The sequence below is a fragment of the Mycteria americana genome, chromosome 10 (genome assembly GCF_035582795.1).
Source record: "Mycteria americana isolate JAX WOST 10 ecotype Jacksonville Zoo and Gardens chromosome 10, USCA_MyAme_1.0, whole genome shotgun sequence".
In the NCBI taxonomy this organism is placed as follows: domain Eukaryota; kingdom Metazoa; phylum Chordata; class Aves; order Ciconiiformes; family Ciconiidae; genus Mycteria; species Mycteria americana.
Window position 1 is genome coordinate 3,635,712 of NC_134374.1, and position 26,979 is coordinate 3,662,690.

Here is a 26,979-nt window from a genome sequence, read left to right on the forward strand (position 1 = left end):
CACCATTCCTACCCTTAACAATTCGTTCCCAAAAAAAGAGCTCCTTACAATAGCTGGTATCTATTCTGAGGAGGAGCAACAGTCATGCTGTTTATGAAGGATGTAAGATAATTTCATGAAAGATGATGTGTATTTGAAATTTGTTTTGCTATTCACTTTGAGCCTAAAACAAAAGTGTTGAAATATTCCATAACAGAAAGTTAAGAAAGGCAAATCACCCTCCACCCCATTATCATGTGGTAAAACTGTTTGATATTTCCAATCCAGTTGTTTAAAATTTGCAACAATTGATTTTTAAATAGTACATTCATTTTCATTGCATGCTTTTAGGCTGGTAAATAAAGGCTCAACACGCTTCTTCTCAAAAAATCTTGCAATGAGGTAGTTCAATGCTGGGAAAGCTTTTTCTCTCATTTTACCCCAGATGAAATGCCAGTAAGATTGACCTAATTTGGCAAAGTGTTTTGATTTTGATAAAACTACTTAATCTGACAGATTATACTCTATCATAGTTTGTTCAATCCAAGCTATTGCTAGCACTGAAGTGCCTTTAATAGCCATTTGCTTTGTAGTTAGGGGTTTGCTTCTGTATGCTACATAGAGTGCAGAACAGCAGCTCATTTAGGCAGGCTTAGTGGAACTTGACTACTCCATTTATTTAAACTAAGATGTCTAAAATGGAGTGTGGCCATTCACTTTGCCCTTCAAAATCACAACTGAAAAAGAACTGGGTGTTTATTCACCTCTCGCTTTATTATTTGTGGGGTTTTTGCATGCATATTATATCATTCCACATCAGAGATTCTGTGCTTGGAAATAAGCATTTGTCCAAAAATAAAACCACAAAACAATCACATGCTATGTTTTTAAAAAACAAACCAAAACAAACAAATAAATTAAAAAAAAGGCTCTCCCTCTGCTGTCGGTGAGCTGAAGGAGAGTTGACATGTCAAGCTGCCTGCTTCAGCTCTCTGGGCTCCCTTTTGACTTGGGGCACAGTGTTACCAAGTGTGTGTTCTGTGGGAAGTGGGTTCAGGTTTTTGGCAACCTGCCGTGAGTGTCAGTAAGTTCGCAGCCCATTTACAGGAGGTGGCCTGCACTGGTTCCTGCAGCCCGACTCAGCAGAGCATGTTCAGCCAGAGTCCTGGCATCTGCACGTGGGGAAGGCTGGCAGAAGCAGACTGACAACACCTCCCACAGCTGATTGACCTTTAAAGAAAATACACATGGTTCTGGCACGGGGATGCCTGCTCCACTGTAGCAAATATTTACAGGCTCAGGCTCCTGGTGATCTCAACATGCTATGTCAATCCCCTTCCCTCCACAGCCTGATTCACTCAGAAAGTGTTGACCTGTCTCCTGTCCTCTTACCTTTGACTATGCCTTGCGGAATCAAGGGTATTTCTCAAGCAGAACTAAGAGGAGCAGGCACGGCACATCATGCTGCTGCCTGCAGGCAGGCCTTGCCTGTCGCACGCAGTTTGACACCCCGAGTGCTCTTATGGGAATGTGAGGCGATACAATACATACGATACAACTTGTTGGCAGACATAAATACCATGAACAAAGTATCTGCTTTTTCTTTCTGCTATTTAGGTCTCAACTTTTTTTTTCCACCCAATACAGCTGCACACAAATTATCTCCATGTAACACATTTGCTGTGCAATCCCCTAGTGTTAGTTGTCCTATGGAAACAATTGCTTCTGGTTACTTGGTGCTGACATGACAAAGCACACACAGCATTGAAAGATGTGTTGCAGTGGCTAGAAAGATAATGTGTATGACCTCAAAATGTGTCAGCAAATGTTAATGAGATTTGTGGCAATGCTGTTCCTGAGCTTGTACAGAAAATGGATTTCTGGTGAAGGGCAGGGCATTTTGCATCTTATGGAGAGACCCCATGAAAACCTACCCTTGTCTGGGACAGCAGTAAGGAATCAACTGATTTGGATGGTCTGCTGCAGTGGCAACTGACTGTACCATATGGAAGAGGTCTTGGAGACCTTGCTCTGTTCTCAGCTGAGCTGTGATAAGCTGGAGTAGTTCCACCTACTCCACTAGAGTCAGCGTGGAGCAAAGGGCAGGATCGGATCCCACTTCTGGCTCAAACTGTGTGTCTGTACTACATCTGCTTGCAGCCAGATTCCTTTTTTTTACACCACAAAAAGTCGTCTTTGGAAGACTTGAAGCAAGGAGTTTGAAGAATATGCTGAGAAGTGGCCACTGGAATAGAGAGAAGACGTTTAGAAATATTTCCCCTTTTGTGATCATTCAAGTAATACCTATCAATTATATAAAGGCTTTGTACATAATCAGTGCACAAGAACAGAACTTGAAATTAAAGGTATGCATAGGGAACTAGTTATAAAGATTGCTTACAAGTAGCCACAAAGGCAAATATGCTGTTACCTTGGACCAATACTAAATGTTCTGCTTAATATGTTGCTAGGATAGGCTTCCATTTTGTGAATGGAAAACGTATGCAGATGCATCAAAAATATTTTGATAGAGACATACAAAGAAATTTTTAAATTATTTAAAGTATATTGGATCTCTTCTATCAAATGCCACATTAATAGTATTCTTACATCCAGCTATCAAAAATTGAAAATGTTAAATACTATTATAAAATACTTACTATAAAAATGTCATATATAATATTCATTACACATAAAAAAAGAAATCAGTATGTCTAAGTCAGTTTAATCACAACCATTATGAGGGCTAAAACCTTTTGCAATAAAATCCTAGTAAAATAAAATATTTAGCAGTGCTATATTTTCTCCTTTTTTTTCTGCTCTTTCAGTCATCACATAAGTGATGAGATTTTTTTTTTTTTTGGTCAACAGCTAACACGGAATGTGACGTCTGACAGATGGCGTGGAGTTGTTGATAACGCTTGCATAGTGACATTCAAACTTAGTTCATATATCGAGGAGCAATATGTATTTGTTCAAACATGCTTAGTGTCCCTCATTGCATGTGTAAATCCATGCATGTCAATGGACATACGTTGACTTTCCTCTGTGGAGCATCTGGCCATATTCTACCTGAAAAGATTTGGCAAAAACATAGATCCTGCCTTAATTACTGTATGAATTCAGTCTTAACTGCCAGCGTCGCTTTGCTTTCATCCTAATGCTAGTGTTGCTTTGTACTATGATCTGTCTACCTAGAAATTAAAGCTGAAGGATTTTCTTGACGGTGTCATTCCCATTTCAGCTGGAGAAGTTTGGCAAAGCAGTGAATTATGCTGATGCTGCCCTCTCCTTCATCGAGTGCGGGAATGCTATGGAGCGAGATCCATTAGAAGCTAAATCTCCATACACCATGTACTCAGAGACTGTGGAACTCATCAGGTTAATGTCCTTTCTGTGATCATTTTCATAATCTCATTTCAGTCATAATTAGAACCTGCTATGTTTTAAAAAATACCATTTCAACGTATTAATGATTTGTCCAAGGCATCTTCATCTCAGAAGTCATCATAATTAGTTCTTGCCATTTTATTAATGTCATGGAAAATTTATAATTGATGGACACTGCTTTTATAAATTATCCCCTTTAGAGGTTATAATGTGAGTGTTATAATTTGCAATATTCATAAAATTAAAATTGAAATGTAGTGGGTGGAAGTAAAGTATAGTAATTTCACTGTTTGGCAATGACACTTGCCTTTTAAAAGGTGTAGTTTTATAATTCAAAACATTAAAGTGAGTCTATCAGGATTTCTATTACAAACGCTGTTTTTAGAGGTTTATAACATGGCTGTAAAAAAAAAAAAAAAAAAGCTGAAACTTGGCACATAAGATCATAGCCAGAGAGGAAGCTTCTGCATGTATTGTGTGAAAAAAGTATATTTCTTAATGCTAAAGGAATGTGAACCAGCTGAATTAGTTTTAATACAGTTTTGTAGACTCATAGGCTAGAATGCGGATGACAGTGCCTTTACTTACTAATAAAATGTCTGAATTATTATTATTATTTTAAAATCTGCTACTGTTCCCTATAGCTGTTTCATAGTGTTGGCTCTGTAGAAATAATGGTCTCCTGAGTAACTAAGGGCTTGTTTGCTTTACTTGCACAAATTATCAAAGTGAAATCAAGCAGGATTAAATTTACCTGTAAGTAGAACACCAGGATTTTTCCTCTTCACTGTGATGCACCTTTGCTTTCCCCAGTGTATGCTGGGAATATCACCATTAGTGTCAGTGTAATTACTGGCAGTTTACACAAGAGAAATAAAAGGAGGCAAATCAGGCCCTAAATGTTTGGGGTTTAATATGACAAAGGTATTTTTTTAACGTGCAGGATTTTAACATGCCAGATTAGCTATTAGGGACTGCCAAAAATAATGCATGTTTTACATTTTGAGTAAGTAGGTATTTACATAATAAAATGTATCAAATCTTAAGAAGCTCTTACTCTCAGGTAAATAATATGCTGTTAAATATTCAAAAACATGTTTTCACATTCTACACTTCATAAAGAGAAGAAGAAAATCTAAAGAGATTACTCAACAAAAAAATGATGTTCACTCAACACTTACGATCCAAGTTAAATCCTGGAGAGCAGGGGACTTAAGAAAAGGAGCCGCCTACCTCTGCTTCACTGTGCTGAAACTCTTCCTGCGCTCTGACAGTGGACAGTTCAGTACTTTGTGTCCCGAACTACACAACTACAGTTGTATGGCAGGATAAATTGTATTTAAAGAAATATTCTTTAAAGAAGTGAGTGCTTCTTCATAGGAGCCAGCTTTTTTTTTTTTTTTTTTAAGAAAACCAAACGGCACCGTTGAAAATGTTGTTCCTCAGTGCAGCAGTCTGTCCGCTCACAAGTGGATGGACCAAAAATCTTTGTTCATTCAAGAGCCACAAAACGTGCACCACTTAACTCAGAGAATGGCAGCTCTAGGAGTAGCTCACAAATGGGTGATGCCTGCAGCTCCCCTCCACCCTACAGTGGTGGTGCTGGATGGAGTCAGCTGAGAGCATGGCTGCATCTTGGAGCAACTGGCACTCATCAGCATACCCAGCCCCGCTGCTGTGCTCTTCCCAGCAGCTCCTGCATCAGCACAGTCCCGCTGCAGGCTACATGATAGATAGACCCTAGCATGATAGACCCATAGATAGACCCCCAGCACATGAACTGCTTTTGGATTGCTTTTTGAACTGGTTTTGGCTATGGAAGAATCTGGAGGACTTTGTTATAGTAGATCTCCAATTTCTAAATAGCTAAAGTCAGGTGACATTAATTCCACCAACTACCATTAAAGGTAGATCTTAACTTACCAACTCTTGTATGCAGCATCTTGTAGGCAGCCAGTGAGAGACTGATTTGCCCATTTAATTGCTGCCAGTGCTCAGACATGGAAAAAAGGTGATTGCCCAGGTGAGCAGCAGGCTGGTACAGGTTCAGTAAACTCCATGGGCAAATATACAATTCTTGTGGGCTACAGTGGGGGCTGAATGTACAAACCAAGTATGCAGCTGTGCACACATACTTTCTCAATGTGGCTTCTAATGCTAACATAGATTTTTACTGTGGGATAAGAAATAGAAGGAGATTTTTCTCACTTTTACTCCTCCCTTCATCAAAGGCACCATTTTCCCCTTTTGCATTAGCTGTGTCTGCCCTGGGTATCTGCATCAGACACCTATTTGTGAAAGCAAGTGGAGCATCAGAGGGATTGGGAATATCAGATCTGACTGTCAAAGGTGTTTTAAGTTAATGGTAATGCTAAAATCCCTAACGTAACACTGAAAATCCCAAAGAGACATATATCTTCGTGTTTGATCAGATTCATTCAGTATGACTGGAACAATACCAAAGAGCAGGTGAGACAGGACATGGAGGAAGCACATCAGGTGGTGTGCTACACAGCTGCAAGCTGGGGGCTGATGATGGGGGTGGTGGGAGGAAGGCAGAGCGAGAGCAGCACTGCCTGCCTGCACTCCATTACCTCCTTGTAAATGAGAACTCATCAAGACTGCCTGGATACCTTAAAACTTTCTTACGCAACGCTGAACCCTATTACTTATTCTAACACAAGTACCTGTGAAATTGCATTAGGGCTCAGAACAATGATTTTATGCGATGAATTGATTTTCAAGAGACTAAATGCATGGAATGCAGTGTGCTTAGTTAAAGAAAAAAAAAGAGAGAGGAGGTAGGAATACTCAATCTTCGATCATCCAAATGCTGGACAGCAGCAATTAAATAGAGAGGGAAGACCAAGTACACAAGACTCATAAATTAATGGACCCAAGAATTTAAAAAGCTGTGAACGTGACCTTTCCTGTATTGAAAACCGTTTTCTGTATAAATATATTAAAAGCTTTGAAGAAGCATTTATGAGAAGGATTTTGAAGGTATTATTTGAGCCCGAAGTATTACATGTAAAACCTTATTATATATTACTCTACTCTTCAGTACATATAGGGCCAAGATCTTATGCTTCTGTCCAATACTCATCACAGATGTTTGCAAGACTCAGCCTAGATGGCTGCATATTAATATGCCCAAGAATAGTTCACCTTGTTGGCCCAGAAAATGGGTTGGTGATTTACTTTAGCCCTCCAGATTTTAAGTGGTGCTTTCTGTTGAATGTTACATTGATCTCATCGTTACAGAACAATGTGACCATTAACTATTGCAGTCGAGAAGAATATCTATGTGTGGCTGTTATTTTTGCGAGTGTCACTAGTATTCCTGGAAACATCTTAACTCTCAATTTCTTCTCTCCTCACCTTTCTGACAAGGTATGCAATGAGACTCAAGAATTTCACAGGCTCTTCTGCCACGGAAGGGGACAAGAAATTAGCAGTTTTATGGTAAGTCCCATTGCAACAATGAGAGAAGCAGCTAAAATCTTAAGGAGGACTTTAAAAGTACTGAATTACTTAAGCAGCTTACAGAAGATCATTATTCTTGTTTTCCATTAAACTATTAAAGGATAACTAATGGATTTCTTCAGCAGCTGACTAAACATTTATTCTTCTAATTTATACTCTTATCAAGATGGGATTTTAATGCTTTTGACCACTTTTTTTTCTTTCTCCATTTGCTTATGTTTCAAAATCTAACCTTAGAACAGAAACTGCAAAATATAGGTCAGCATTCTTTTTTTTTTACAGTTTATAGGTTTCATTAAGCAATGGAATTAACATAATCCTTTCCTAATTACCACAGCTACCGATGCTTATCACTTCTCTACTTGAGAATGTTTAAACTAAAGAAGGACCATGCTATGAAGTACTCCAGATCTCTGATGGAATATTTTAAGGTAATCTTTATTCTGTTTAATTTATTGATATGAAATGAAATTCATACCAGCACTGAGAGCTCTCACAAGTATAACTGCGTGACTTAGAAGTCCCACATTTAACCTCTCCCCTGGGAAATGCAGGCAGGATGGCTGCCAGAGAGTGGGGACAGAAGTGATTTGGGGGATTTTTGGATTAGTCACTTGATTCAAAGAACCATACTCAGTAGTTCTACTAAAATAACATTATTCTCAACACCATGTAATGTTTATGCAAGTTTCTGTAAAGGAAACGGATTCTTTCAAGTTTTCAATATGCAAGTGATTATGAACTGACCCCCAATGAACCATAATAAAGCAATTATTTAGGCTCTAGTTAGTTAAATTTAGATTTTAAATTCAGTGAGATTTGCTGAAGCTTATTGCAGACTCAGAGGTTTCTCCTTTTATTTCTGTGGAACTTCAAATTGTCTTATCTACATCTTGAAAGTTTGCCTTTATGTTGAATCCAGTGGAGATCAGCTGATTGTCATGACTCGGTGATGTTTTCCTTTATCTTGTCAAATGCTGTTTACCCAGTGTAAGAATGACAAGTCCTCATGGTTCCTAAATTAAAAGAGAAACAGAATCTTTCTTCAGTTCTGCCAAGGTTTTGATATTTATATTTTACTGGTTAATGCTGTTTGAAGCATACATTAATTCTTGTACTTTATTACTACATATTCTTCTATAATTATGTAATTATACTGGTTTGTCAGCCCATCAGTCTTTTGTTGTTGTTTTTTTCAGCCTCTGAATTTGTTCCAGGCTTTGACATATTAGTACTGCAAACCAGTAAAACTTTTAATACTGCATTTTTAATAATTTCATGTAAATGGTGATAAAATGGCCCTTCTGCTGTAAAACTCCAGCACTATCGTGCTAGCAACCACCGCTTAGTCCTGACTTCCCTGGAGTCTCTGTGTGTGTGTATGTGTACCTCTGTAACTTCAGTAACGTTACTCCTGATCTTCTGCTTAAATTGAGGCTCTCTTGAAGTCATTAGGAGGCCTCTGTTGTACTCACAGAGTTTTAGTCAGGGTTTGCACAACAAGTTAAATTTGAACTAGACACATTCATAGCCTCAGCATTTTCATGAAATATATTCCATCCACTTCAGATTTTATCTAGGATGAATGTAGATTGTCTCTTAAAAAAAGGTTATTAGACAAATCATTTGATAAACTTTTTCTGCAGAAAGTAATGATTTCTTAACAAGAAAAAGAAGGGGCAGGGCATTCTCTCTTAAAGTAAAGCCACTTTACTTTCTCTAGCTGTGCAAATAGGTATAATGAAGAACATATTACTACTCCCAGCATAAGACCATTTTACTGCATCTGCACAGAGAAAATGTCTTTTAATGTAAATGAAAATAAGAGAAAAAAATCTAAAACGTAATAAAATAGACGAATCAGGAATGCTGGTTTTAGGCATCCAGTTGAAGCTGAGTATTTCAGCTAATGTTACTGTGTGTACGCTATGGGCACTGTAACTCGTTTGCTAGAAGTAGTGTTTGAGTGTATACAGATTATATGTTAAGGATCTTTTTGTAGTAGAGGCATAGGAGGAGAAAAGAAAAGAATGGAAGCTATTAACTACATATTAGTTTTGTATTGCCGCACAATGTTCTCTGTGTTCACTAGCGAGAATCTGTAATACAAATGAAATAGATTAACTATTTGAATAGAGTTGTTATTCAAAATTTTGCACAATTTTAACTGTGAAAAGCAGCCCACTGTTTACAGCAGAGCTGGAGAGGAATTTTTTGGCAGAATTGTTTTTCATATTTTTCCTCACAAATGCCACTTTGTCCAAATTGAAACCATTTGTGGACAGAACTGGTTCTGATTAATTTCAAATTAAAAGTTTCAAATTGATATTTTTGACATTTCAAAACAGAAAATAACCATTTAATCATAAAAGTAGTTTTGAAATTTAAAGACAACTTGGAGTAAAACATAACTAAAATGGTAAATTTTTAAAAATGAAATAAACCTTTTTAAGATTAGCAAAAGTGGCATCCTTTGATGCATTTCACCTAAAAGTTTGAGGAAGATTTTTATGTTTTTGACCATGTGTTGTCAATAGCCATTGGCAAAAATATTTCAAATATTTTCATTGTCAAATAACTACCTCCAATCGAGATCTAGTCTTAATCTTGACAGATCTAGTATTTTCCTCCAGATACTGTCAGGAACAGTAGGCAGTAGAAACTAACATCAAAGCTGCTTCTTCCTCCTTGAAGACTTTCCAGGGAAGTTTAGGATCTCCCTCCTTCTTCCATATGAGTGGGTGGCAAAAAGATACACTGCATATGCGCTGTACTGCAAAACACTCCATTTCATGCTCACATCTTTAATGAGACACAGTGGCACGCTGTATAGGAATATACAGGCAAGGCCAGTATCATGGTTTGGGCAGTATTTTCTGCTTTGGTCAATACTGTTTGGCAAGTTTAGCTGTGTTTTAGAAGTCAGGGGTAGGATTTTGCTCCCGGAGTCAGCTGCGTGACCTTGGGCCATGCTCTGGGCTGCTCTGTGCTCCACCGAATCTCTGTGCCTTACATGCAAAATAGCGATTACAGTAACCAGATGAATCTTGTAATAATGACAGTCATACTTTGCAAATAACTTGTAAAACTTGAATTTTCACTGTGCGTGCTGACTTCTTTGCAAGGGAGCTCAGAGTGATTGTTTTCAGAAAGCACACACAGATAGCTTCAGCCTTGATACTTTTTATGGGAACCCAGTAATATACCACCCAGTCTGAGCAAGACTGGAAAAATCTGGGCTTTATTGTTGCTGGCCAGTCTTTTTGTGCAGGGTTGTGCAAGGTGCTACACAGACGTGAAAGGCAGAATGAGTAAGCAGGTAAGGAAAGTCAGTTTGTGCAAATAAAATACATAAACCCAAGGGCATTCAAGCAGATCCTTACTAGAAGTTTTATTTCTACTACTACTGAATCCCAAGCCACCTTCCCTAGCAACTTGGGAGGGATTAATTTCATTAAGGTATCAGCCCAAATTCTTTTTCTTTCTTATTAAAAGATAGCACGTCCCCCTAAAGATAAGAAGTCATTTGCACTCTGAAGAACTTACTTCGTAGAATAAGTTTCAGTGGTAATTAAACCACTTCTTTGTGAATTACATCTGCTTTTACTGGAACTTTACTGTTTTCCCTCTTTCATCAAGTGACTTTCAAGCTACTGGTTGGAACCTACCAATCATCCACCAGCCGTTTAATTATGGGGTTGATGTGCAGAGCTGTTCTGCTGCATGGACTGTAGCTCTTGCAACGAAAACAGGGAGTGTTGAGCCTTGTGTCATCAGTATTCGTATTCTTGCATCACCTTTATTTACATTTTTTTTTGTACTTACAGAACTCTTCAAAAGCCTCACAGGCCCCCTCACCTTGGGGCGGCAATGGAAAGTGAGTATTTTCTGCTGAGTACTTCTGTCTGGGAACAAGTGGTTCCAAGAGTGGGGGGAAATGTTTTGGTGCCTCTAAAGGCAAAGGACAGGCCATGACTCTGTTTTGGGAGCTACAGGTATGTTTCAAATATGTAGCAGGTAGAAAACGTTCTTCTGGGCTACAGAATTGATCTTACAGCTGCCTTGGGCTTGTGGGAGTGAGGGGCTCCCACCTTCTGGGGGTGAGAGGCTAAATCAGGTACCCATGTGAGCCATCCGGTGTGGGTGGGAAGGAAGAGCTGAAACACACCTTCATCTTTGTGCAAAGCCCCCTTAAGTCTAAAATCAGCTGTGGTGGGTCTGCGCTGAATTCTTTGACAGTTTGCTTCTCAAGCCAAATGAAGGCCATAAAAATATCTGTTAATTAGCTAGCAAGTACCATGTCATTTCAGGAAGCCAAAGTAAAGTTAACCTTCATTGCAATGATTTTTCAATGATTCGTTCAGTAATGAAAGACCAATGAATATTTCATTGATATATGGTAAGTGCTGTTTAATAAAACTGAAGGCGTAATAGTGGTGAAAATGTGAAGGCACTTAGTCAACCAATTATCAGTGGCTTTATACTAACGTTAAAATACCCTCGCCTCAGATATGAAGTCGGGGTAATGCAATTATGATCTGCTGTTCAGTGAAGGTGCATTGCTGCTGCAACCTTGCCTTTATCTTGCAATGTCTATTGCCACCTGACACACCTTTCTCCTGGCCACACATACAGATACAGGTAAAACAAAGGGGAAGGACTTTACCTTTCTTTCCTTCTTTATTTGAGCTGAATTCTAGGTGAAAATGATTATTGTTAATGGTCTCTTTCTGGTGGTTCATAAGAAGAAATTACTATTAGACACTCCAAGGAACAAAGTAATAAAACTGTAGAAGGGGTTGAAGTTTAGCACACAAAGAATTGAAGTTTTCAAACAGACTTTGTTCTGAATCAGTGCAGAAACAAAAATTCCAACATTTTGCTTAAAGGGAAATATTGTCTTAGATAATTCAAAATATTGTGGGGTATATATATACACACACACCAAACACACAAAATTATTTTGAATATGTGTGCGTATATAGATATGTAAGTATAGATTATAACACAAACTAAAGTGATGAAATACAAAATCACTTTAAATAAAAACCAAAAAGATATTTTAATATTGGAAAAGCAACTACTAAATTTAATTATTCGATACGTGCCAGTTTTTCAAGGCATTTAAATGTTAGTGAAACCTTGTATTGCAATAAAAATAGAGTAATGTTTACATAAAGTTTTAGTGCTAAAATAGACCACTGGAGCATTACACCTCTTTTGTTCCTTAAGGAACAACATTTAGGCTTATACCTAAAAATTTCATGGAGCAGAAGTTACCCTTTTATCCCTGTCCTATAATAGACCCCTATGAAGTGTGTGCTCTGCAGGTGATGACATCTCCCTTGATATTTAAAGGAGCTGATTAGGTGCCCAGGATTTAGAATCAGTGGGTTTTGACTGGAGGAGAAAATTCTTGTCCAGCCACAAGGTAGGCAGCAGAAACCCAGCATTCAGGTCAGCATCATTTCTAACAGAACACCCAGCTGATCGGTCTCTTCCCACTAACTTCGGAGATAAGGAAATAAAGTTCTGAAAGTGCACATCTCTGTCTTTTATTCAGAGAAGGAAGCACTTGACATATAAGAATAACTGATTATGACAGGGCCTTGTTATAACAGTGTTATTATGACACCTGTGACCCAACACACAAAGACCACAGTTCACACTCAGGTCTTCTGTCCCCTCTGTCTGGAGTCTCAGAAGAAAAGCTTTCCAGCTGGCTCAGAGTTGCCATATATCTCAGGTGTCTCCTGGTGGCCCCCGGGATTGTCACGGGCCTTGTGCTGCCACTGGCAGCGTGTGCTCTGCCTTCCCCAGGGTCTACAGCTTCCTCTTATTCCCCTGCAAATTTGTACCAGATGGGAAGAGAAGTCACACACCACAGAGGAGAGACCAAACACCATCAGGGTATGGCACCACTGGAGACGGATCAGCAGCCCGGTTCAGAATGGGGAGACAGCAGGATATTCTTAAATCTGTTTTTGAACAAAGCAAAACTTATCCATTGCCATGAAGTGTAGTCTGCTTGGGATCTCACACCATCAAAAATCTCAGCTTGGCTTACTGGAATTTCTGACCACTTTTGTTTGACAGGGTTGTGAACCTCTACAAAGTTGGCCTGAGTTCCAGGCTGGCAATGAAACAAATTTTCCCTGGTTTCATTACAGAAATGTTTCCCACCTCTAGCGACAGAAAGCACAAAATAGAGAGATTTAATAGACTCACCACAGTCATAATGGCTGTGCACAACAGGGTAAATCCAATGAACAATGTGCTTTATTTGGCAGAAGTGCGTCAGCTTGTTGTAAGTGGCTCTAACAAAATACTCCTGGTCTCCTCAGATACTTATGATTTTTAACTGCTCCCAGACCTAATCTAGTATAGTTCAGCTCTTCTGTGCATTAAAGACGCTGTGGTGTGTCAAGTAACCAGGATGCTTTGAGACTTAAAAATAAAACGTTTGTGCTGTAGGATATGCTTAAACTATAACACATAAGCTGTGTAAAAAGCTACTAGCTGCTGAATTAACGTGGTCTCGAGCTCTGGAAAAAGAATGTATCACAGGAGCCTGTTGTTGAGCACAGGTAATAGCAGGGCACTGCTGGAAAATCTGCAGCAAAAGCTGTTGCCATAAATGCCTTTCAGCCCAAGGCTGTGCCACGGTGGCAGCCTGTCCTACGGCACCTGCAAGGTCTGTGCCCACGCTTCATGTTCAGGACCACTGACAGTGGCTTGTAAAGCCAAGAGGAGGAGCCTTTCTGTCCTGGGCTTTGGAGCAGGCCCATAATGAGCCTGAGTGAGCTTGATGCTGTTGCACAGCTTGAGGCATCAGTGGCTGCCTGTCAAGAGAGGGGTTGCAACATCCCCGTCCGGAGAGTTTTGGTGTCTTTGCTTCATGCAGAGAGCGCCGGGAGCGTCTCGGCCCTGCGTTTCAAGTGTATTCCGCAGCAAATTGAATGCATTTGTTTAGATAAGTGGTTCCAAATGAGGACAAGAGAAGAGATTTTTGGAACCCTTAATCTTGTTCACTGACACAATTTTCAAAGAGAATCGCTGTATGTGAGTGTTCAGCGCTATGCAGCTCTAAACATGAGCTTGCTGTGCTGACCTCCGCACTGCCTGCAGCCAGCAGGTGATTCCTAATTGCTGGTGTTAGAATTAAAGGAAAATCTATATTAGAACATTAGTGCTGCACTAAGTAGGTAACTTAAAACACTGCTCTGTACAAAACTGTGCGGATGAACTGTAGGCAATTAGAAACAAATCTCCATAGCAAGTCTTAAAGAATCCTATAGAGATATTCATAATCCTACAGTACCCTCAGTTCCTAATACTGCTCTGCAGGGTGCTTTTAAGACTTGCACTTTACTTATTGTGGTGACTGTATTTGGAGCAAACTGTCATTGTGGTTTCCACAAAATGCTTTGATAATAAGCCAATATTGCACATTGAGTGTTTTCTAACTGCCATTGCAGCTTCTGGCAGCAGGTAGAAAAATCATTACAGCTATGAGATACTTCTTTCTCTGAAAGATTGCTCTATTTTTATGATAGATTTTTTTTTTTAAATAACAGGTTCATTTGTAGGGAGAATTAAATCCCTTTTTATTTTCAATCATTCCCAGTTTATAAACTCTCCTTTCTCATAAAACCAGGAGATGCTACCGCACATTCTCCCCTGACTGGGTGCAGAGTTAATTTTTCAAGTGCGTTTAGGATGGCAATGAAGTGGTGTGTGTGAGGGGGACTCACTCTCCCTTTACCTCTCGCAGGAGCACAGAAACGCCATCGCCCATGTCCCTGAGCCCGTCCCCTGTCAGCTCTGCTGGAAGCAGCGCGGGCACCGCCGGCTCCTCCTTGGCGGGGACCATCACCATCCCTCAGCGCATCCACCACATGGCTGCCAGCCACGTCAACATCACCAACAACGTCCTGCGGAGCTACGAGCACTGGGACATGGCTGACAAGCTGACTAAGGAGAACAAAGGTGCCCCGCTTGGCTTCTTCCTTGTCCCCTTTGGCTCATCAGCTTTAGCTTTCTTTCTGTTCTCATAGGCGTTGTTGGGAATTGGACCCAGAACCACCGCATCTAAGAGCACAACTGTGACAGCTTGAGCAAACAGACCAAATCTGCTTGCTGGTCACTGTAGCCAATGCGTATCTTCTCTTGTCAAGCACAGAGGGGGGATGTGTAACACACGCTGAACATGGGGTTATCAGAGCAGCTGGCAAATAATTTAGCGAACACGAGCCCCAAGTGATGAGAGCTTTTGAGTCTGCAAATTCGTTCACAGTTTCAGCTTCTCATAGAGCACCAAGGTTATTTTCATACTGCTCTGTCAACCGGTTTAAGACTATTAAAATGCTAGCTAGGATAATAAGCAAACATTAGATTTTATGTTTATGCAGGGAGTCCGATTAGGAGATGTCCACTGAAAGCCATGACCTTGACTCTCCTATGGTTGGATTGCAAATCTGCTTGTTTATTCCTAACAACAAAATGTAAGTCTTTACCACAGTCATTTCAAAGGAGTTTTGGCAAGCAGTTTGTGACTGGGTTATATCAAGTATAGCGGGGTGGCTGAGATGTAACTAAAGGACAAATTTGGCTTACTGTTGGCCAGCTGTGAACATCCCCATGATAATGTAATTATTCAGATTCCAGCTTTGGGCTTACACAAATCATTGACAAAGCTTTCTTTGACACTAGAGGTGCAGAGCCTAACTGGGAAATATTCTCATCATGAATTGGCTCATTCTCTTAAATTATACTGAGATTTCAGATGGCTGACTTTTCCTGACAAATGTGCTCGCTGTATGCAGTTTGATCTTACTCCCATTAATGTCAGTGGCAAATTTCCACTGATTTAGAGAAACTAAGCTTGAGATTTATAGAGTTTTATGTCTGAATGGTGGGTCATAATGATCTATCCCTGGATGAGGAACAATGATAGAAGTTCTGTCCAGTCCTCCCCACTGCTTCTTGTCTTTGTTCACATTGGTTAATTTAGTAGCAGTGCAGTCATTTTGGATTTTTGCCATAGCTGCATCCATTTTCACAAAATGTGAAAGTGATTCCCTGTCAAATGTACTGCAGAATGTTGCAGTGGGAATGCAGAAGGATGCTCTGATAGGAGAAAGAGATGGCGATAATCTTGTAATTAGCCCTGTGTGTTGTGGAGTTGTTAAATGTTCTACTTGGTATTGAATCAAAATAGCTCAGGCATTCAGCCAGCAGACGGGAAATGTACCCAGCCACTGCTGTTATCAGTCCTAGAGCTGGATGAGAAAAAACCTGCTGACTCTCTTTCTGCATTTTCCCCCCTACACTCTTCTTTGTTCTCTTTTTGATTTATGATCAAATGAACCCAATTCTGCAAAGCCATATCGGAATAATCTTTATTCAGATGAGCAGTCCCTTTGACTTTAGTGGGACTGGATGCATGAATAAGGGTTTCTCACATGAGCAAGACATGTAGTGTTGTGCCCTGTTCTTTCATATCTTGTTTCACAAACTGCAGCCATATTACAGGGAATGGAAAGTTCATGTTACTTCAAATTTCATTTAAGTATTATAAACCATTGGAGAGAGATCAGAGTTTCATACATGCTATAGCATGTCTGTCTTTACATTTTGTCTGGAAAGATACCTCATTTCTAATTAAATACTCGATTTAAAGTTGCATGCTTGAAACACAATTAAACTGCAATTTGAAAAATTCATGGTGTAACAAAAAATTATATAAGAACTGCTGTGCTACTCTGCAGGTCTTCGTCATATCGCATGATGGATTCCATTTACAGAAGGATATATTTAAGACACTTTGACGTGAGAAATGTCAGAGTGTTTCATGAAACCTAGCTGTAATGATTTTAGTAGATGTCATCTGCACCTCTCAAATAATTCAAAACACCTATATCTTGCTGGCTGGCACAGGACTCATCCTTTCCCCCATAGCTATCTCTAATCCACCTTTGCCAGCTGGACCGGCTGTTGCAGTGCCCAAGCTCTGGTACACTGGTGTGTGGACTGTGAGTTCAAAAATGCCCCATGACAGCAAACAGGATAGGTGCAAACCCCAGACTCTGCCTTGAGTCCCAGGTAAAGGAAAGATCTCTTGGCTTCTCTCTCAGGGGTTTGGGCAGTCAGTTCACCATAAAAAATGAAATATTTCCCCCCCTTGTAATAAGAATGGTGTCAAAAAACAAACAAAAAAAAGCACAAACCCACAAAGAAACCCACGTTTAAGATAAAAATGAATTTTCTTTAAAAAAAACCAAACAGATCCAGTCACTTTTTTCTTTTTCCTTTTTTTTTTTTTTATGGTCAGCTCTCATTGTTTCTGTTGTCCTCTGAATCACTGGGGGTGTCTTGCCCAAGAACATGTCCCTGATGAGCTAATAGAGATGGGTATAAAAATCTGGCCCCATCATTGTAATGTCTAATAGCCTTTACAGCTGGGTCTTACTGCTGTCATAGATGTTTCTTAGGTCATGCCCATGCAGACACAAGAGATTTCTTCCACGTTGTAGGAGCTGTGCAGCCTCCCCTCGTCCATGGCTGTCAGATTAGGTTTTGTGCTCCTCTAAGTATGCCTACATGCTCCCAGTTTGGACTTGACTCATGTCCAGCTGGCTCAGAGCAGGAGACAGAAGCCTTTCTTGTCAGCCTGACAAAAGATGTGCCATTAAAATAAAAAGCCGTAGCAAGACAGAGAACAGCAGAACTGTGACCCGTGAAGCTGATCTGGTTTGAAAAGGGAAGTGGGAACATACTGCCATGTACCTCTGGCTGAATTTCCCCTGGTTGGTAGAGTTTAGAGTGTGTGGGAGAATAGATGGAGTTTGTCATAAACTCTGCATCTGTAGCAGGCCAGACTAAACTGCAGACTTCCCAAACCCAACCCATGGGCTGGTTTGTGTTGAATCACCTAGAAAGTTGTTCACCATTTATAACATCAAACTCTCAGCTGACTTTACAAAATCAGATAATTTTTTTAAGCTTCCAAAAATAGCAGCACTTTTTCTCTACAGCAGAAAACTATCAGCTCTATAGTGACAAAGGCCTGTTCTTTCATGTATAAATTTAATAAGTGGCTTCAGCGCTTGTAGCTTTTTCAAGAAATGTTAAACCAAAACTAGGCTTTAAGGTGAATCCTCAGTGTTTAAAGCAATTATTATTTATTTGAGCCTAGAATGAGATCTCTAGAATGCAAGCAAGACAGTGCATTATTTCACTTCTAAATGTATTGATTTTACACTGGAGGAGGGGAATAAAAGACAGAGGAAGGAAGATTAAAAGTAACTGCTGGCTGCAGCATCTTAACGCAACTGGTGATAGCCCTAAGCTTTCATTATGCTTGCCTCCAGCCAAATCACTTTGTGCTGTGATACTGCTGTAGTTCCCAAGCTGACCAGGGTCAGGCTGTCAATACTTGGATAGAAGACCTCAAAGCAGCACTTACTTGCTGAAGAAAGTACTGATAATGATTTTGTACCTGGCATCTGCTCTCCCGAACTGCAGCCAATACAGTGTTAGCTGGCTGAGTGCCGCACACTAGATTTTAGATAGGGTGAGAATGTAAGGGCTCAGCCACCGGTTATTGTGATTGTTGGTTGTTATCTGAGCTTTGAGGGGCTTTTAACTGAGAGCGGGCTCCCACTCGCCTAAATATAGCATAAGTGGTGTATATGTGGGAATGCCTGTGCCCCAGTGAGCAAAAAGACAAGCTGTGGGAGAATAGAGGACACAATCCAGTTCTCCATGAAAAGCAATTAGGACAGGTCTGTTGGCCCTAACAGGATTAGTCTTTCACCCAGAGAGCATCTAACACATGGCATAAACTGGTGTGTTGCTTCCTAACTATGGCTCTCTGTTTAGTCACCTCCTGTTAACCCTTCATAACGCCAGATCCCAGTGGCCTTACCCATCTTTTGTTTCCCCTATAGGTTCCCGTCTCCTAGATGCTATTTTCCTGCTGTGTTCCCTCTCTCCTCTTCCTTCTCCCCTCCCACCCCACACACATCCTCTGGGGCCTGCAGCTGCAGCAGGATGAGCAGAGGGCCAAAACTGCTGCAATGGCAGTAATAGAAATTGGAGGATAGGGAAAAGAGCAAGCAAGGTCTTCTGCAAGATCCAGACTAGCTCTTCATGCCCAGGAGAGGGTACAGCATGGAAAAGAAAATGCCACATTTCATTGCAGCTATTTAAATCGTGTAGTCAGCAAACCTAGGCTCAAAAAACTGAAAGTGCAGATCATCAGAGCTAAAGGAAGACTATTGGCAACCACTCATACCATGTTGTGGTTGACTTCCAGCATGGATAATCTAATTTGGTCTGTTTAAATATATTGTTGCCTTTGTTTAAATTCTTTCCTACTGACCACGTGCTCATGTGCACAACATCTTGAGAACTCACTAATTGCACTGCTGCTACTGAGTGGGAAATCATGGTAATACACGTATTTCTGTACCATTGTCTGAAACAATGACTTCTGTTTCTTGTGTATTGCAGAATTCTTTGTAGACCTGGACTCAGTGATGGGACCCTTAACACAACACAGCAGTATGACCAATCTGGTTCGTTACGTTCGCCAAGGACTCCACTGGCTCCGCATTGAGGCTCATTTGTTGTAGTAACTGCTGCCCTGTTCATAACATCCCCATTCTTCTACCTCTACCAGCGCAGAGACGATCACTGGTGGAACTCCACTCATTTCTGGAAGTTTATTCATGTAACTTCATTTTTATTGCCTTTTTTAATATCCTATCTATTGGAAGTAGAAGTCACCATAAATGGAACTTATGACTCAAGAGCAGTATGTGTTGTACCATCTAATCATTTTTGACAATTTTCTATGCCTTGTGTCTCCTGGATCCTGCCATCCTTATGTGCTTTATGGAACGGTACATTCCCTGCAGTATTGTTTTAAGTCCATGCTGCCTTCAAGTGAAAACAAAAAAGCACTTTGAGAAGATATGGATTCCTGAGAAATAGTACAAAGCGTCTTAAATATTTGGGGGTATATATGAGAAGTCCCTTCTGAAATAAATTAGTAGAAGTTATAGCTATTCATTCAAAATCATCCTCTGAACCTGAACCAAGGTTTTCAGTGCTTAATTCTGTCATCATTACCTGACACAGTACATTCCTAAGATTTCATACTTCCTATAGGCTTAATCTCTAAAAGAGAACACTGAATATCTTACAGGTACATAATGTAAGATCACCAAAGGTGTTAAGAGGTAAAAAGTTGAAGGAATGCCTCATTAAAGAACAATGACACACTATGCAATGAGGTTTTGATATTCCATTCTTCCTGTTTATTGTTGGCTTAATTTCAGTAGGCAGCAGAATTTATTGCAGTTTTTAGGCAATTTCAAAATATTAGCTTTCATAGTCTTATCTACCATTCCTATACTAAATCTGTGAATTTTCTTTCCATTTTACTGTTTAGTCTCAAATACTCATCCAAGATTTTTCTTCATAGAACAATCTCTCCTTGCATAGTGACTCAGTGAAAGCAGATTTTAACAGGACCGCTACACTCTAAGCATTGATATTGTATGTAAAAGTCCATTAATAAGTGTATGCAGATTCTTCATGAAACTCTCTAGAAGTTTAACTAACCAGCTACTGTTGAAACATTATAATTCCATGTGGCATCAAGTTTCACCTGTTTTGTTCATTTCAGAGCATTAGAAACAAACAGTATTATCTTGCTATCTTGAAAACAATGTCAAATTAAATAAAATCACCAGATTTACCCAAAAGCAATATAACATTTGTTTAATAATGGCCATGAATACTTCAGTCAGATTACCTGTTTTCCAAGCTCTGCATCTGTTTACCCATGCTGTCATGTTTTGGACCATTCCTCTAATGCGTGAATAATAATGAGACAATTCAGATAGAATTTCAAAGCAATTGTGAATAAATTACACCATTTCACATTTGCTCTTTCCTCTTCTTTTTTTCCCCTGTTATAAACTGCACTGCTCTTCTGGTGCCACTGCAAGAAGCGCTGGTGCATGAAACAAAACAAAATGAATTTATATCAATAATTCACAAGACTTTAAATGGTCTCATCTCATTCTTGATATAACGCCTGCATACCTTACTGAACTGTAAATTCCATTTCTATAAACAGAGAATGCTCATAGCAATGTAAATATTATTCTGTCTCATCTCATTGAAATAATACAATATGTGTATTAAATGCCATCCAGATATTAGTTAATTGCAATTACCTTCTGCTATATAATCCTGTATATCCTTTAATCTGGTGAGTTATTGGATTCTACTCACTGGGTTGTGACCAGATAAATAGGACAAATTTGCATTTAAAAGGTTCAGACTGTTACGATTTTTAGAGCAGGCCTTGGATATTTGCAATAAGAGCAGTTTAAGGACCCTGCCCAGTGCACATTTAAGACAAACATTACTGTAGCTGTTGTATATTAGCTCCCTGTAGTACTACCTTTTCTTAAAAATCAATAATTCCTAATATTTTGTTCCACAAGACTGTATTGTAAATGTAGCCAAGGAGCACCATTAAAGAAATCATCCAGTTTAGGGTTGTCTGCAAAGGACATTTGCAGAACATGCACATCCTGTATTATCTGCACATTGCTGTTCCTGAAGTGGTCGATACACCCTTATCTGTTCTCGGAGGGTTTCGGTAACATGGCTGAAATGTGAATCTGACAGCATTTGTCATGTTGATTCTGGCCCCAGTAGCTAATGAATAAAACCACAACAGTGAGAGCCATTCAGAAATGTAGATGAAAGGTGGTTATTCGGTTTTTTTGAAGAAAAAGAAAAAAACCACTTGAAGTTTTTTTTTTTGTTTTTTTTTTTTTGTTTTTTTGAACAGGGTGAGTACTGGAGGTGAAGTAGTGTTGGGGTGGTTTTGTCATAAGCCAGAGTTTTCCATTCTTTTCGCAAGATCTCACTAATGAGATTCAGTAACTATTTAGTCTAATTAAGTCCATTGTCGTCACTTGTTCCTTTAATGTAGACTGAAATCCTAGACTTCCATGCATTTATGAAGGATAGATATGTCTTGAAATACAATCTTCAGACACAAGAGTGTTCAAAGAGTTAGCTGCAGTCACTCGGTGAAGACTGTATTATCTTTCCGCTGTTGCTTGCAGTAAACAGACTCCTATCTCTAAATTTACCCCGTGTTCACAATCTTTTGCTTAAACAGCTTAAGGAATTAGCCCACCTGATTTTGTATCCTGTGACTTAGTTTGAAATGCATGCTGAATCAATGGCATGATTATAATAGGTGCAGCAGTCAAGTCTAGGATCACAAGCCAACTTACTATTTAGCAGTCTTGTTTCAAAAGCAGCTTAGAAACAAATTAAATATGGAGAGTGAATTACCGTCTTATCCCTGGGGATGATGCTTCTTTTGGGTTAGTTATTAAGGATTATTGCACTTTTACAGGCACTATATTCATCTCATTTCAAATGCCAACATGTCATCTTTGTGGAATCATTTTTCCCCTTAAAATATTACTTCCAGCAGAGTTAATCAAATGAGATTGTTTGTTTGTTTCAATCCATGGGGAAGCAGCATGTGTTTGCTTAGGCATTTGCTATGTCTGCTCCTAACACTGCCCACTTCAGGCATTCAAAGTCATGAACCAAGCACCAAAAATTACAAGATTGGCTTCAGATCATGGGGTTGGTTTTTTTTTAAATAAACTTTTTTGGTTCTTGTATTGCCTTCTGGATACTGAGCTTTGAGACTGATTTCATGACACATTTTCAGGCATTTTTCAAGCATGCCAAGGGCCAGAAATGACACATTTGTTTTTAATAGTGATAAACTGGGACAGTGATGTAATCTCTTGATTTCTGCAGCTGGGATTTAAGAAGGACACCAGGCTTCATAAAAAATTGCCAGAGCTGACAAGACTGTCATTTGTGTCCCATGCTTCAGGAGATTTGGAGCAATATCAATAGTTCAGCAGTGAAGGGAGCATGCCAGTAAAGGCCTAAACGCACGCATTTGGGAGCTCCATTGGTACAAGATCCAAGGGCAGCAAAGTCCTAAGTGCTCAAGCGAGGCATTTACATAGCACTTAACCTCCATGTCAAGAGCTGCAGCACGTCTTAAGTGAAGTATTTGACAATGTGCGGGCAGAATATCCTGCTCTGAGTGCAGCGAGTATCTCTAGCCATATGATGTGTGTTGGGTCCTCGAGAGCAGGGGTCGAAGGGAAAGCCTGAGATGATGTATCCTGTATGGGCCACGTTCCCCTAGACCATGTCCCATTGGTCACTGATCGCAGCTGTGCTCCTTTGGCTCCTTTCAAAGGACGAATCGCTCTTCCCACACTTAGCAAACTAAGAGTGTAAACAGTTCACGCTGAGTTTGGGTAGCTGGGTTTGGCCCAGTATTTGTGCTTTTTATTTTATTTTATTTCATTTTGTCTTATCTATATTTTTTTAGTCATTCTGGTTTCGCATACAGCCTTTTTGGTGATAGTGTTGGTGGCAACTTTCACAGCTTGCTTCTTATAGCTTAATTTCACTTTTTCTTACATGGTCTTTGGACTTTTAATCATTTAAATAGTCTCTCTGTTAATATATTGTCTCATTTATAAATGACCTCCTTTGAAAGATAGGGACAGGTCTGTTGATATCAGTGTGGGGTTTTTTCAGAATAAAGATCGAGATCTTCATTCCTCCTAAAGAAACAAAATCTGAGAAATTGAATCTGGACCTTAATTTCTATGCTTTTTTAATTTCACAGATTCTATGTGAAATTAAACAGTTAAATAAACTGAGTAACAGTTTAGATTCACTGGCAACTTTTTAGGTACTTTGGAAGAAATGCTTTCATTGTATTTTTATCAGTATTTAATGCTGTCTAAATCCAATGATTAGTTTTGTGAGTGCAACTTAAAAGAGAGCAAAAATGGGGCTGGTAAGGATTCTGACTTAGGTATTAATGTACTTCTTTGCTTTGAGTTCAGGAGAAACTCCAATACACACAGTATTGAAGCAAGCGTGTGTGTGTGTGTGTACACATATGTGTGGATTTGGATGTGGATTTGCAACAGAAAGTCCTTGCCCATTACTTCATAGCACAGGAAAAAAGATGTGATAGCTGTAAAGAGAAAACACTCTTACCACTGCTGAGTGGTAGCAGAATTATTAAAGTGTTCCTCTGTAGTTTGTGTATAGTCCTATTTGCATCTATTGTCTCCTTGCAGGCAATGAAAGTATGAGAGAAAGTAGCCACAACTCTGTCATCTTGGTCCTGTGATCCCTGAAGTCAGTGTCAAAACTGAACGTGCTGTCAACGTATTGTTTTTCAGAAGGTTAACTCATTTGCAATAGACCAGTGTCTTGAAATTTTAAGAAAGGCAAAATATTTCACAAGTTACCAAAGAAAATTAATTTGTCATTTTGAACCAAGTGTAGAAATGTCCCAAACGTGGGCAGGCCCACAGACCAAGGTGTCATTGCAAAGGGCCTTTGCCTCTCGCAGCATCTCCCCGACCTCACCGCAGCGCACTGGGAGTGAGGCAAAGGGGATGAAGATGAGAAACCAGTCCACTGTCCTTATGACATCTTCCAGCTTTACTTTACATACTATTTTATAAATACAAATAAAACAAGTCTTGTTAATGTTGGGAGGGCTCAATTCCTCTATTTCTAATACTCCTCCTGGACTTCCATGATATAACCAGGCCACTATGCACAGCAATGCATATAGGCATTCTGTATTGTCTAATGAGAGATATATATATATCTCACTAGATAGAGTGACATATTTTAGATATATCACTTGATATTTTGTAGCCTATAGGTATAGGCTAAAAGCTCAGTTAGGCTTTCCATCATTATCAAAACCTCCCTGCTACTGAATGCAGAATGGTCCTGCCTGACTTAGAGAGTAGCCGTCTTCTCTACAGTATTCTCAGACCTGCTTTTCCGATGGACTCGGTAGCTTTACTTTAGCCATTCTGTTTCAATGATGTTTTGTCTATTTCTTTTGTCTTCCAAGATCAGTGGTTCTGATCATCTCACACCAGTTTAAACCCGTGGTGGTAGCTGCTGAAGTCAGAAGAGATTGAGTTCAGATCTTGTGTGCAGCCAGGGGGATCCCGTGGCTCTACAGATAGAAACGAGAGCAAATTCAGGTGCAGATGACTTACTGCATAAAACTGGTGTCAGATGAGAATCAAACCTGGCCACATCAGGAGGCACTTCAACAGAAATACTATGAAGATAAGCTGTGCCCAGAACCACAGGGTATGTAGCAACATCTCAGGCAGCTCATTGACACTGTAATCATATTAGGAAATGGTAAAGATGTGAAGAGTGATTTAAAGAAACTGGGGCAAGTTGGTGTGGTCTGGCATTATGAATTTAACCTGTGGGTGCTTCTTGGGAAAGGGGATTCATTACTGTTGATATGTCCTGCAAAATAACACCTATACCATGGTATCCTACAAAATCGGAATATGGCACCATCCCATCCAATTGCTTAATCCACCTCAGGGTGCCACCACATGTCACAAAGAGCTAGTGCTCGTCACTGCCCTGAAGTCACCACAGAGTTAAAACATTTTTCCCTTACAACTCCAGCAAGGACCAAGCCCAGGGACCCAGCGGCCAGCTCAAGTAGCGATGGGTGTACACAGTGCTTTGGAAAGAGGCCGCAGAAAAGACCCGACCTTGCCTACCACGGGCTGTGGAGCCACACAATGCTCCCTGAGCCCGCAGCCTGCTCAGGGTGTCGGACTGCTACGGGTCTGCGCAGTGTGAATCCCCACATAGCCCTGGCCACAGTATTGGTGTGCAGGAGACATGGTGGGAGACCAGTGCTGTGCCCAACAGGACTGAGTGACCCCAGCCCCACGACAGAGCTGTGGCTCTGCATTGCTTTTAGGTCTTGGTCCTCTGCGGCTGCAGATGGGACTTGGATTTGAGCACTCACTTTTACTTGCACTGCATCTGGAAACGCCAAACGAGTTGACAGAAGCGGTGCATGCAGTAACATCATAAAACTAAGGCAATATTCACTGTATGCAGAATTGCGATTTAAATTGTAGTGTCCACAGGACCGCTCGTGCTTACAGGACTCTAGCTGAGTCCTGCTGATGCCAGTGGTAAAAGCCATGTGAGTGGATGATGCAGCTGTTTGAGACTTGTCTTCTTCTTTGATTTAACTGAGTTCTCCTCTATGCAAGGTCTGTAAGCTCTCTGCGCTGGATATAAGTTTACTCACAGTTGTGTGAGTGTCACCCTGTTGTAATTCCATTGAAAAACCCATCAAGTAGAGATAGCCCTAATTTCTACTCCGTTATTTCCTTCTCTGAATCAGAAAGTCAGATTCTGAAGTGAATTTCATTGTTTTAATGGACAACAGTAACTACAATGGACCAAACTTTGAGCTAAGCAAATGTAAAGTAACTTGGCTCAGCTTGTGGAATTCACGGGACCAAATTCTGCTGTCCTATGGCAATCACGCAAGTCTTGCGGAGCTTGCTGAGCACTGTTTATCAAAGGAGAAGCCGGTTAACAAAAATGTCATAGCATTACCAGAGTTCAGTTTATTGGGCCAGAACTTCAGTTGCATAAACCCAATTAATTCAATGGAATTACACCCATTTTTGTTCTGGCGGAGCACTCACCCCACTGAAATTAGTTCAAGGTCTCTGGACTAGTGCTGGAATAACTGCAAGCAGACTTGCTCTTCAGCCAGACCATATGTTGACTCAGTCCTTGCTCAGGGAAACCACCATTGACTTCAGTGAGAAATAACGTGGAGTTACAGACGTGAAGAAGCTTTGACCCACCGGCAGGAGGCATTTACCCTTGAATTTATGAATGAACTGAATAGTGGATAGCAACACACATGCTTTATTTATGGCAGAGGTAGAGTACAAGTTCCTCAGCTGGTGTAAACTGGTATAGGAGTACTGATTTCGCTGGAGTTAATCCAATATGCACACACTGAGGTGCAAACCCTTTAACCCCAGACTAATTTTTGCCAGTATATCTCTATGCAGATAAACTCCCAAAGCTTTTATCATCATGCCTTTTTTACTGATCATGCCAATGAAATGATTAATGTACCGTAATCCTTGCCTG

At 40.0% G+C, this 26,979-nt stretch overlaps 1 protein-coding gene across 3 annotated transcripts in view; it reads left to right on the plus strand.

Annotated features, from left to right (window-relative positions):
• Nucleotides 1-21,678, plus strand: part of AFF2 (ALF transcription elongation factor 2) — a 345,448-nt gene extending 323,770 nt beyond the window's left edge. For 2 of the 3 annotated variants that reach the window (XM_075513356.1, XM_075513357.1), the window contains exons 16-21: nucleotides 3,224-3,360; nucleotides 6,763-6,834; nucleotides 7,193-7,286; nucleotides 10,683-10,732; nucleotides 14,630-14,844; nucleotides 19,372-21,678. In XM_075513356.1, coding sequence (XP_075369471.1) covers nucleotides 3,224-3,360; nucleotides 6,763-6,834; nucleotides 7,193-7,286; nucleotides 10,683-10,732; nucleotides 14,630-14,844; nucleotides 19,372-19,493 — 690 coding nt within the window. In that variant the 3' untranslated portion in view covers nucleotides 19,494-21,678. Of the gene's footprint in view, nucleotides 1-3,223; nucleotides 3,361-6,762; nucleotides 6,835-7,192; nucleotides 7,287-10,682; nucleotides 10,733-14,629; nucleotides 14,845-15,266; nucleotides 15,360-19,371 lie in introns of all 3 variants that reach the window. The other variant, XM_075513358.1, reaches the window with a different exon arrangement.
• The last annotated feature ends 5,301 nt before the right edge of the window (nucleotides 21,679-26,979 follow it).